Source organism: Sinohyriopsis cumingii, chromosome 2, assembly GCF_028554795.1.
Source record: "Sinohyriopsis cumingii isolate HCF-2022 chromosome 2, ASM2855479v2, whole genome shotgun sequence".
Classification (NCBI taxonomy): Eukaryota; Metazoa; Mollusca; class Bivalvia; order Unionida; family Unionidae; genus Sinohyriopsis; species Sinohyriopsis cumingii.
Window position 1 is genome coordinate 2449700 of NC_142962.1, and position 13308 is coordinate 2463007.

The 13308-nt window shown below is 35.6% G+C and overlaps 1 protein-coding gene across 1 annotated transcript in view; it reads right to left on the reverse strand.

Moving 5' to 3' along the window:
• LOC149804208 (multicopper oxidase 3-like) overlaps nucleotides 1-9834 on the reverse strand; it is a 114200-nt gene extending 104366 nt beyond the window's left edge. Inside the window, exons 1-2 of the mRNA XM_089951260.1 lie at nucleotides 9666-9834; nucleotides 4726-4826 (exon numbers count right to left, since the gene is read on the reverse strand). Of these exons, the coding sequence (XP_089807386.1) occupies nucleotides 4726-4826; nucleotides 9666-9717 (153 nt within the window). The 5' untranslated portion in view covers nucleotides 9718-9834. The remainder of the gene's footprint in view (nucleotides 1-4725; nucleotides 4827-9665) is intronic.
• Nucleotides 9835-13308: the final 3474 nt, after the last annotated feature.

Genomic DNA, 13308 nt, shown 5'->3' on the forward strand with positions numbered 1-13308 from the left:
CTTATGCAAATACCAAAAGGAATAGAAAAGAAACGAAAATAGCGTCAACATCTAAACAAGACATCGACGTATGGATAACAAAAGGCTTAATTTATTTCGTTTAACTTAATATGGCTTGCACTGAAAGTTCATAAACATCAACAACAAAAAAAGATAAATAATTCTTTTACAAATAATTCAGTTACGTAAAATGGTATCGTCATCATATGGATAGAAATATGTTTATTAAATTAATAACGTTAATGTTGATTGCTTTTTCGTAACCTAATAACAAGCTATGCAGAAAGGACTGAAGAACGGAAAGAAAATTGTATATCATCAGTGTCTTAACGTTAAAGTTTACCGGATATCTTCCTCATAATGTATACGTCATCAGTGTCTTAACGTTAAAGTTTACCGTATATCTTTCTCATAATGTATACGTCATCAGTGCCTTAACGTTAAAGTTTACCGTATATCTTTCTCATAATGTATACGTCATCAGTGTCTTAACGTTAAAGTTTACCGTATATCTTCCTCATAATGTATGCGTCATCAGTGTCTTAACGTTAAAGTTTACCGTATATCTTCCTCATAATGTATGCGTCATCAGTGTCTTAATGTTAAAGTTTACCGTATATCTTTCTCATAATGTATACGTCATCAGTGTCTTAACGTTAAAGTTTACCGTATATCTTTCTCATAATGTATACGTCATCAGTGTCTTAACGTTAAAGTTTACCGGATATCTTCCTCAGATGTATGCGTCATCAGTGTCTTAATGTTAAAGTTTACCGTATAGCTTCTTCATAACGTATGCGTCATCAGTGTCTTAACGTTAGAGTGTACAGTATATCTTCTTCATAACGTATGCGTCATCAGTGTCTTAACGTTAGATTGTACCGTATATATTCCTCACAATGTATGCGTCATCAGTGTCTTAACGTTAGTGTACCGTAAATCTTCCTCATAATGTATGCGTCATCAGTTTCTTAACGTTAGAATGTACCGTATATATTCCTCATAATCTATCGTCATCAGTGTCTTAACGTTACAGTGTACCGTATATCTTCCTCATAATATATGCGTCATCAGTGTCTTAACGTTAGGGTTTACCGTATGTCTTCTTCATAACGTGTGCGTCATCAGTGTCTTAACTTTAAAGTCTACCGTATCTCTACCACATAATGCATACATCATCTTTGTCTTAACGTTAAAGTGTACCGTATATCTTCTCCATAATGCATACATCATCAGTGCCTAAAGGGTGCCGTATCCCGCCCCATAATGGATACTTGAGAGGATTCTACAAAACTGTTCTTGATACAGAGTTATTCTTACTTTGGAAATATTTCGTACAAAACATTCATCTTTACAAAATCAGGTTTGGTGCGGGGCCATTGCATTTTTTCCATAAAAATGTATAATAAGCTATCTGTATAGAAATATCTCACAAACAATAAGGAATATAAGATTTATCGCAGTATAATGTTTAGCAACAGCCAAAATTTTTTGGGATACGCCAACACTAAAATAAAATTTACTTAGTCAGTAAAGCAGTACCATTTGGTTTCTTTTTCATCAACCAAGTGACGTTCGAAGAAAACTGCACATACATTTTAATACAATTGTAGTTAGCTCGTTACCAATACATTCACGTGTTGTTTTAGCACTCGGTGAGAAAAGACTGTTGATGTTTGCTGACAGTCATATTATTTATCTAAATTATTTTCAGTGTGGTTATAGCTGATTACCTTTGTTAAATTATATATATATATACAGGGGTATTTACTTGACCGAGCGGTTGACAAACCCTGGCGCGATTCTAGCTAGAAGTCATAAGTTTACCCCTGCTTTCCAAAGACTTCCATACAACTTCAGTTGTAAATTAGAAAGCCCGACGTGTCCATTCTATACCTAAATTTTACTCCAATTAATGCAAGACCACAGATAAAACAACCTGGCAAATATTTATCAACCACACATCTACATATTTTATCTTCATCATGTTTCCGTACCGCTAACCGTTCACGCCTTAGAAATTATATGAGTATCCCATAACACTGGGAACTATTTTAACTCCGCCACCTTAGGCCAGTCAAAGTATGCTTTCCAGGCACATTTCGACAATATAACTGCACCACATTTACCCCCATGGCGACATAAACGGTATCTACTAAGTCCCTTCTTATTTAATCCCTTGTGTAATTTACCGGTTTCCTACCGTAAATACTGCCACTGCAGTCACACCACCAATGTACACCACCAGATGTTAACATGGTCTATCTTACTCAGGGACATTCATTTGGTTTTGGCCTGAATTCACTAGCATCATGGAAACTCACTAACACTTCACTCCGTGACGTTTGCTCCTGATAATTGGCTAATTATTTCGGGCTAGGAATATTTCCATTGCGCCGAATTCCAATAATCACACAAGTAATCACACAAATCTAAGAATTCCTTAAAACGGGACGCTATAACCAAATGCGCATACGCCTTATTTATTACATTATATATTTGCTTGAAACAAGTGAATAACCGATACATTTCATTGATTGGGTGAAAATACTTGATTTTTTTTACCTATGAGATGAAATATATCCATTATTTACTCGTCCCAAACATTTTTTATTATTTTATGTTCAAACGTATTTGTTAACAAGATGTGCTCTATAACAGACTGAAGTAGCAGTGTTTTTACAGAATCCTGGGCGATGTCAGCGGTTTACCGTTTATGTTCTGCTGTGTTTTGTGATTATTCACAGAAAATATGAGCAGTAACATAATTTTCTTTCCAAATTCAAAGTAAAATAGTATCTTAAGAAAAAGTAATTTTCCCCTTCTCGGATTTAAACACGAGCCATCTTTAACGGAAGACAGATATATTAGCCATATGATGTGGTTCAGACAAATTGGAATTGATTAGGTGTGCAAATTTCTTCTGTACATGTAATTATGCTTTACTAGGTCGATTGTAAACCTCACGGTGAAATCAACAGTAACAGCAGGTTTAATGCTCTAAGGTAAATTGTTAATGCTGTTTTGTTTCATTCGATATCTGGCCTGTAAGAAAAAAAGTATGCGATTGATCAGTCAAAATGTTAAATCAGTTAGCAATGTCTGCTTAATTTTAAGTTGCTACCCTAGTGTTAGCAACTTCCACAATTAAAAGCCAATGGTATGTCAGGTATTTTATTGCAAACTAAATGAATACGCAATAATTCGTTTTATTAATTTCTCATGAATACGCAATAATTCGTTTTATTAATTTCTCCGATATCCATATTTGATGTTGACCTATCGGCATGTTAAACAGATTCTTCAAAACTAAGCTGGGGGGCTAGAGTAAAATCAGAGTTTAGCGATAACTAAGCTGGGGGCTGGAGTAAAAGCAGATTTTAGCGATAACTAAGCTGGGGGCTAGAGTAAAAGCATAGTTTAGCGATAACTAAGCTGGGGGCTGGAGTAAAAGCAGAGTTTAGCGATAACTAAGCTGGGGGTTGGAGTAAAAGCAGAGTTTAGCGATAACTAAGCTGGGGGCTGGAGTAAAAGCAGAGTTTAGCGATAACTAAGCTGGGGGCTGGAGTAAAAGCATAGTTTAGCGATAACTAAGCTGGGGGCTGGAGTAAAAGCGTAGTTTAGCGATAACTAAGCTGGGGGCTAGGGTAAAAGCAGAGTTTAGCGATAATCAAGCTGAGGGCTAGCGTAAAAGCAGAGTTTAGCGATAACTAAGCTGGGGCTAGAATAAAATCAGAGTTAAGCGATAACTAAGCTGGAGACTAGAGTAAAAGCAGAGTTTAGCGATAACTAAGTTGGTGGGGGGGGGGCTAGAGTAAAAGCAGAGTTTAGCGATATATAGTTAAGAAAACTTTTGTTTCATTCAACATTTCTCTACAATTCAGAGCTATGCCATTTGTTTAATAAACACAAGCTGTACTATGTGCCGACCTCATAGCTTTACACTCCATGTTTGGCGAGATGTCCCTACGGAATATCAGTGAGGTATGCTCTTGACAGTCCACGTGATATTTATGTACTCGAAAACGTTAAATCACTGTCTAGATGTAATTGGCTGACACAATTATCTTAATGTATTTATATTTTAATTTTGGACATGGCATTTTTTAAATATAATTTTGACAGAAATGCACGAAAACGATTTCACTATAATTCCAAACTAATCTAAATGGGAGTGTACTCCATGCACTCCAGAGCCTCCCCCGCCCCGAATAAAAACAATACAATTAAGACGAGACTTGACTTATGACGAGATTTGGTTTATTTATGAATATTTTCAAATTATTCTAAAACTTTGTGCGGAACGGAAAGAAAGCTGAAACTATTATAATTTAATTCTGCAAATATGTTCTTGTTCGGTGTATTTTCTTAGCCTCATCTTATTTTGGTTATTTTATAATAAAAATCGGTTTTTCAAATATATTTTTTTTTCGTTATGGATTATCTACTCAAAATTCGTCATGGAATTCCTGAAATTCATCATGGAGTTCCTGAAATTCGTCATGGAATTTCTGAAATTTGTCATGGAGTTCCTGGAGTTTCTGAAATTTGTCATGGAGTTCCTGAAATTTGTCAGAAGCAGATTATGCATAAAGATATCCATGCTTTCCAATGAAGGATTATTGATAAGCTCAATGCATTTTAATTTCTAGTGAAGAATTCGTTACACGATGTTAATTTGTAGATTGTTCCATGAAATTAATTACATGTATTATGACAACAAACCTTGGATAAAACCCAGTAATATTCCACAGTAAAGTAGTACTCGCATGTGCGGGATGCAGCACCGTCTATACAGGGTCTGTTACAGGAATGGTCCGATCGAACTTGAGAAAATAAAGGGGAAAATGGCCATTGATATCTGGCATACACATTTGTATGTGGAAGCAAATGAAAACTTCAGGTCATAAAAGTGGTAAATGCATTGCATTTACATGACAGTGCATGACATGAAAACGTAACAAGAATATCATAAGAATACTATGCTGTCGAGTTAACAAGTTCATGTCGTATGTCTTCAAACTGTACACGTAGATTTAACATCTCATAAAGTTACATATAGCATCATGAAGCCTGTCGACTTAACAAATCCGTGTCGCATGTTTTCAAATTGTACACATAGATTAAACATTTCACAATGTCACAGATAGCATCCAGGGACGTCATTTGGGAAGGGTGCGCGGGGTGGGTGGGTGCGTTTACCCACCCCCTCTGAATTTGCATGTGCTTTAAAATTGCTGTAGCCTATATACGAAAATTAACAAGCCCGTCAAGTTTTGCCCCCCCCCCCCAATACAAGTTGAAATAATGTCCCTGATAGCATCATGAAGCCTGTCGAGTTAACAAATCCATGCATGTCTTCAAACTGTACACGTAGATTTAACATCTCATAATGTCACAGACAGCATCAAGAAGCCTGTCGGTTTAACAAATCCGTGTCGTATGTTTTCAAATGTACACGTAGATTTAACATCTCACAGTGTCACAGATGGCATCATGAAGCCTGTCGAGTTAACAAATCCATGCACATTTTCAAATTGTACATGTAGATTTAAAAATAACGTCACAGATAGCACCATGAAGCATGTCGAGTTAACAAATCCATGTTGTATGTCTTTGATTTGAACACGCAGATTTTACATCTCATAATGTCACAGATAACATCAAGAAGCCTGCCAAAATTAACCTATCCATGCATGTTTTCAAATCGTAAACGTAGATTTGAAATCTTATAACGTCGCAGATGACATCATGAAGCATGTCGAGTTAACAAATACATGTGGCATATTTTCAAAATGCACACGTAGATTTAACACCACATTATGTCTCAGATAGCATCATGAAGCCTGTCGACTTAACAAATCCATACATATTTTAAAATTGTACACGTATATTTAATATCTCATAACGTCACTAAGCCGTAATATAAGAAGACTTATCTGTCCAAGACATCTATAAGTACTCAAAAGTTATTTCATCCCCTTTTTTAATGCTTTATTTATTGAAATCTAAAAATGACCCTGATGGTGAAAGTGAATTTATAGACTAATGACCGGATGCGACTTAGTGACGTCAAAAACTATATCCATTGTAGCACACACTATCGACGTGAATGTTTAAAATACATCAGTCACATATTTTTCCCAGCGTAATTCAGCATGTGATGGAGTTGTTTACCATTTTCTGCAATTTTCCCATTTTTTCTGTATCATTCAACTCGAATACATCCTTCGCATATGTATCTGGCCCAGTCCGGAGATCCGAAATTAAAGTTCACGACCACGTGAAGTGTAGCGCAATTTGCAGCGATTTCTGCGGTAGATTTCAAACATTTATTTTCAAAATTTAAAAATATCTACTTGAGATGTCGGTTCATACTGTGAACATATTTGGTTTTGGTGAGGTGCGATTCTGTGAATTGTTCCAAGTTTATTCCAATTTTAAACAGTTACCTGCAATTTTCTATCAGACTAGAGTAAAAATTTTTTTACAAAACTCAAACAATCTGTCCCTATCTAAACATATCTAAACCGAATTGGGACTCGAAGAATATTTCAGATTCTTGTGTAACCATAATATTGATCAGCTTGGGAAATATTTTGCGTGTCTTCCCATAATTTGAGAATTGAAAATGGGAGTTCATTCAAGCAATATCATTTACGGAAGTAAAATATATCGTATGCTCTTGATAGCCATGATGTTGAAGGTGAGTATCATTTTATTTTATTTTATTTTAGTATTTCCTGCGTGTAAACTTGATTCATAAGTACTTCTGGAATAAATCATCCATGCACAAGTACAAGTAATCGCTAACTTTAAGTAATAAGAAAAGAATAAGTTCACTAGCTAAATTTGTTAACAAAGCGTTTAAAATAACATATTATTACTTTTAAAGTAATATTTATATATTTGTTCATCATCACTTTTCCAGCTCTTGACGACTTCTATTTTGAATTTATGCTTTGACGTTGTACATGTAGCATTTGATAACCACGCAGTGTTGAAATATGTACTTTATAATTATACAAATGCCTATGATAATAAACTATTGACTAGTGACTAAAGTCATTTAACTTCACATTTAATATATAATACCATCTTCTTGACCACTCAACATTTTAGTGAGCATATGTCGTCTCCTGACACTATGTCTCATCTTAACAGTCGCTCATAGTATTGAAAACTATGACACATTACCCTTGGTACCTTTACTTCAGTACAAGGGTCACACTAATCCATAAGTTATAAATTACAAGTCGCGATTTATGGCTTGCCATTTGCTCTTTGCCATTTGCCCCAAGCACAGAACGCACTTAGATGAGCATTATTTCGAAATACTAAGCACGACCGGCAAATGACATGTATATATTTATAAAACTGGTGGTCGAAACAAAATTTATCTCCTCTTCCCCCCCCCCCACTCTGACTTGCACAGTCACGGATACTGATGTCACTATGTGACTTTTTTAATGACCTCTTTACCTGAACGAGCAGCATAACTAAACAATCATAACGCACGGCAGTATAAACACTCGTACAGAAATTCAAAGTGTCTCAATAAAGCCTGATGGAAATCATACTGAAGTTGACAATGAACATTAGGCCTACTCGTACGTAAGACAGTAAAAAAAAAACATAGGCAAATGAAACAAAACATTCTGTAAACATATGACAATGCGTTAACATTTGAATGTATTCATACCAAGATATTCGCGACAATGCGTAACATTTGAATGTATTCATACCAAGATATTCGCGACAATGCGTAACATTTGAATGTATTCATACCAAGATATTCGCGACAATGCGTAACATTTGAATGTATTCACACCAAGATATTCGCGTTGGTAATAGATACATTAGGGGTCTGGCCTTATGTTGAATGTAAAAACTGCCTTATGACTTGAGAACGCTCTGACCTATTTAGATGAATTACATGCGTGCACACGGTGTATTGTAAACCCAATACAGACTGTGCCAATCAATATAAAATTAAAACTTGTATCCATAAATGACAAAATATCCAAAAACACATAAATGTATGAGACGAATCATCATCAGTGCAATCCGGGGAAAATCAAACTGCAAAACAAAAATCATGATCCAATTGCTAGAACCAAATACAACGTATCAAAGGCTGGAACACTAAACAGCGACAATCCCGACCGGCAGAGAGATAAAAGACTGAGAAACCAATACGTCCCAAAGAACGATATGAACAGCCTCACACGGATCAAATGAGTTCCGTCATGCTCCTCTCCAGCATCGGTAGCTTTGTTTAGTTCTTTCCTTCTAAGTATTCCGTTTTATTTTGATTTGAATGATTGCACATAATAGTTTTAGGAAAAATTTACGATAGGGAGAGATAGTGTTTCTCAATGTGCACTTGTATGCGCCTTAGTAATCTTGAATAAAATGGTATCTGTTTATCACAGAATATAATACCCAAATAGTAGGTTAACAAAGTCCGTTCACTCCTGATTGATTATCGGTCTGTATGTTGATTATCATCACAAACTTCCAGATGAAAATTGTCAAACGTTACGGACATGCGATGATTGTATTGTGCAACATTCAATCTAGCTTATATTTAATTAATATTCTTCGTTGGTATCGTTTAAAATATAACTATTTGTTATATGAGAGACAAATTTATTCATTAGGCAAGAGCATACGACAGATAAAGTTATAGTTCAATCCTGTACATATAGCAGCGTTGTTCGTAAATTCTATATTAACGGCAGATAGATTCGTTCATACGTATATATATATATATATATATATATATATATATATATATATATATATATATATATATATATATATATATATATATATGTATATATATATCAGAGTTTTTCATACATCCTCCTGTTTATGATTCCTGCATTGATGGCAGACATATTTTTGTTAATAAATTCTGTATATATGGCAAATAGCGCTATTCATACATACATCCTGTATATGTTTAGCAGATCGAGTTGTTCCTATAGCCTGTATATATGGCCAAAGGTTGTTCGTAAACCCTGTATATGTGTCATGAAAGGTTGTTCATAAATCCTCTATACATGGCAGATTTAGCTTTTTTATATCCTGTATATATGGCACACAGCGGTTCTTCATAAAACTTGTATGTTTGGCACACAGATTTAGTCATAAATCCTGTATATATGGCACATAGAGTTGTTCTTAAATCCTGTAAATATGTTAGCAATGTTGTTTATAAATCCAGTATATATGGCAAGAAAAGGTTGCTCATAAATCCTGTGCATAAATAGATAGGCAGATATATATATATATATATATATATATATATATATATATATATATATATATATATATATATATATATATATATATAGATAGATAGATAGATAGATAGACAGATAGAGAGATAGGTGGCAGCGTTATTTATAAATCTTGATTAATAACTTTAAGGCTAGTAAAATGAATATATACGACGTTAATGTAAATATCATTTGAAAAGAGAGAAATGGAAGGAAAACGGAATAAAGGATGCAGAGCGAATAGACCAATAATAAATGAGGGAAGGTTGGATGGAAGAAATAACAGAAAGAAGAAAGAATGGGAAAATGAGGGATTGACATGGCAGACAAGAACGAAAGAAAACAAGATTGGAAACAAAAAAATATGATGCTACTCACCAGTTGAATCAACTCCAATCAGAAAAAGAGAAAAGACAACTATTGCAACCATGTTTTGGATTTTCACATAAAATACCTAAGTTGTTGCTAGCTTCACTCGCGAGGACTGTTTTGCAATGGTAATGAATGAATATAATTACAAGATCGGGAGTGTGACGAATGATAGTTCTTGCACCTGATCTACTGTCCCAACTCTCTGTACACTTAAACTGTCTTGGGCACTCAATCATTTCTTCTCCACCATGTAGACTAGATGTACACACATAGATTTGATGCTCACCGAACAGTCAGCACACTTGAACTGTCGTAGGGAGTCAACCATTTTCAGGGCCAGCAACCGATATCACGGGAAGTGATGCATTGCGGGAAAATTTAGCTGATTTGGCTGAGCAGTCAATTCGATATAAGTTTATTTATTATATGCTTTTTTTGAAGAGCTATTATACAAAATTATCCAGAGCATCAAAGTCAGCTTGTCCTCAGAGTATTATCGCTGTTAAATATGTGTGCCAAGAGCTGTTGATAGCTACACAACAAAAAAAACTCTACCGATGATAGATCATGGAAAGTTCCAGCTGCAAAGAGCTCTTCGAGATTACTAATAAGTTAATGTCAAGGAACAAATCTACACCACATCCAACTACCTTCTCTCCAGTCGACCTTCCGGACATGTTTGCAAATTTCTTCCGTGACAACAAACCATTAGAGATAAGCTTGACACCACAATTTCAACTGACTCGTCGTCACCATACAGTTGGGATATAGAATTTGAGCGGCAACCATTAACCGCATTTGAACCTCTCTCTATGGATTTCGTACGTACAATCCTGATGACGAGTGCACCAAAGTCATGTGAACTTGGTCCAATTCCAACATCACTGCTGTTTGAGTGCTTAGGTCCAGTATTGCCTTCACTAACTGATGTTATTAATATCTCTCTCTGATCAGGTGAATTCCCATCATTTTTCAAAACTGCCACAAAGCCTCTGCTGGAGAAACCAACACTAGACCATACCGATTTAAAGAACTACCGCCCAGTTTCTAATTTCCCATTCATATAAAAAATCTTAGAAAAGGTTGTTCTATCCCAGTTTGTATCTCATCTGAATTCAACCAGTCTTTTAGCAATGTACAATCTGCATATCGCCCTTGCCACAGTACTGAAACTACTCTTCTAAAAGTAGTTAATGACATTCTCTCTGCTTTGGATAGCGGAAAGATTACAGCCCCCACTCTCCTTGATTTGTCTGCAGCAATTTACACAATAGACCATGACATATTACTTCACCGTCTCCAGCATGTATTTGGCATTCATGATACAGCCTTACTGTGGTTCAAGTCCTACTTGGTCAACAGGACACAGATTGTGTCTGCAAATGGAATACACTCCAGCCCAGTTTATATATGTTGTGGTGTTCTACAGGGGTCTGTTCTTGGACCTGTTCTCTTCATTCTGTACACTCATTCGTTCTCAAGTGTCATAGATCATCATCCAGTGTTTCACCAATTGTACGCTGATGACACCAAACTATACAAATCTGGCCACCCAACTGAAGTTGATGCTACCATCCAAGGTGTAGAGAGGTGCATTTCTGATGTGAAATCATGGATGACGTGTAACAAGCTGCAGATGAATGAAGATAAACTGAGGCCATTCTGATCACAACAGAAAGACTTTCTCATTCACATGCTTTACCTCAAACAATAAATATCAGCAACGCCAACATTAAATTCACGCAATCAGTAAGAAACATAGGTGTTACTCTGGACAGTACTTTCACATTGCACTAACATGTCATGAAGATATGCAAGGCTGCATATCTTGAGCTGAGACGCATCAGCTCAATTCGCAAATATCTTTCAGTTGATGCCACTAAAACACTTGTGTGTTCATTAGTACTTTCAAGACTGGACTATTGTAAATCAATTCTGTCTGGTTCATCTCAATATATACTCCAGAAACTTTTAAACACAGCTGCTCGGATCATACTTAGAGTACCACGATCAGAGCACACATCCCCGCTGCTCTGTACCCTACACTGGCTATCCATTCGATCCAGAATCAAACACAAAATTTGTTCTCTGTGCTACGTTTCACTGTCGGACTCTATTCACCTATCCGACCTCACCCATGTGCACACACCAGCAAGATACTTACGCTCCTCTTCTGACAATCGTATACTCATTATTCCCACTATGAAAACAAAGTCATATGGACAGCGTTCTTTTGCATACCAGGGCCCAGCAACGTGGAATGAATAGCTCGCTGAACTTAGACACAAAGACACAGTGATCACATTCAAGAGGGCTCTCAAAACTCACTTATTTCGACTGCTAGAACAAACTTAAAGACCTAGTAATGTTTCCTACCTGAAATATTCTCAGCATGTTTTTTATTTTTTAATGTTTTTCTAATTTCATGGTGTTTGTTTTTTGTAATAATATTATTATATGTTTTTTATCTTATAGGTGTTGTCTAATGTTGTAAAGCGCTTAGAGCTTCTAAAGATTAGGCGCTATACAAAGTCCTCATTATTATTATTAATTTTATTATTATTATTATTATTATTATTATTATATACAGTCTTAATTCTAGTATAATTCTAGAGACGGCACAACATATATCAAGCTATTTACAGCATAGTGTTAAGCTATTTACAGCACTATATACAGTCTTAATTCTAGTATAATTCTAGGGACGGCACAACATATATCAAGCTGTTTACAGCATTTATTTACAGCACCATATTCAATCTGAGTTCTAAGGACTGTGCAATACATATACGGGGCCGTCTCTACGTTCAACAGATTTCTGCACACACACACACACACACACACACACACACAGTAATCATCCTCCGCAGAGTGCGAAAGAGCAGCCACCACGGGGTGACATGGAGTGGAGGGTATGTCTTTTTTTCTGTTGAAGTTCGAATTTGAGGTGGACCCCACTTTTTTGCAATGAAAATATCGCCACCGTCAACAGTTGTCAGTCACAAGAATTGAAAACCGGACATCGAGTACGAGAATCCAACACGATAGCATTGCGCTACGAACTTATCTTAGATATATATTTCAGAAATTATTATGAAGCTACCTGTGCTGGATTTTCTACAAATACCTACATCGCAGATTTATTTTCCATTTTCCAGAACACATCGTATTAAAATAATCATATATTGTATATATTTCTGCCTTTGACTACGTCACATTTAAAATACACGTATTTCTATATAACAGAGAGATCTAAAAATAACTGAACTGTATCGATTATAAGTGGACGTTTGACCACTGTTTTCTGCCTTGATTTATTTTGTCAATAAGTTAAAAAGTACAAATATTCTTCTACTAATTTGAACTATTATAAAATTATGTTGCTCCACTGATATTAATTATCACAGATGGTTTATAATTAGTTACGATGATAAAAAATTAAGCTGTACCGGAGAATGATATGCTACAGAGTTTTCTACCTTTATGAGGTCAATTGCGTAGTAACAAGCAAGGTAACTACTGAATTACTGTCGGATAGATTTTTAGCTTGACAGAGTAATCTCCCTTCAACAATAATGAAAACTTATATTTCGTTATATTTTTTAGGGAAAGCAGATCTGGTAATACTATTTGCGACGCGCTGAACCGA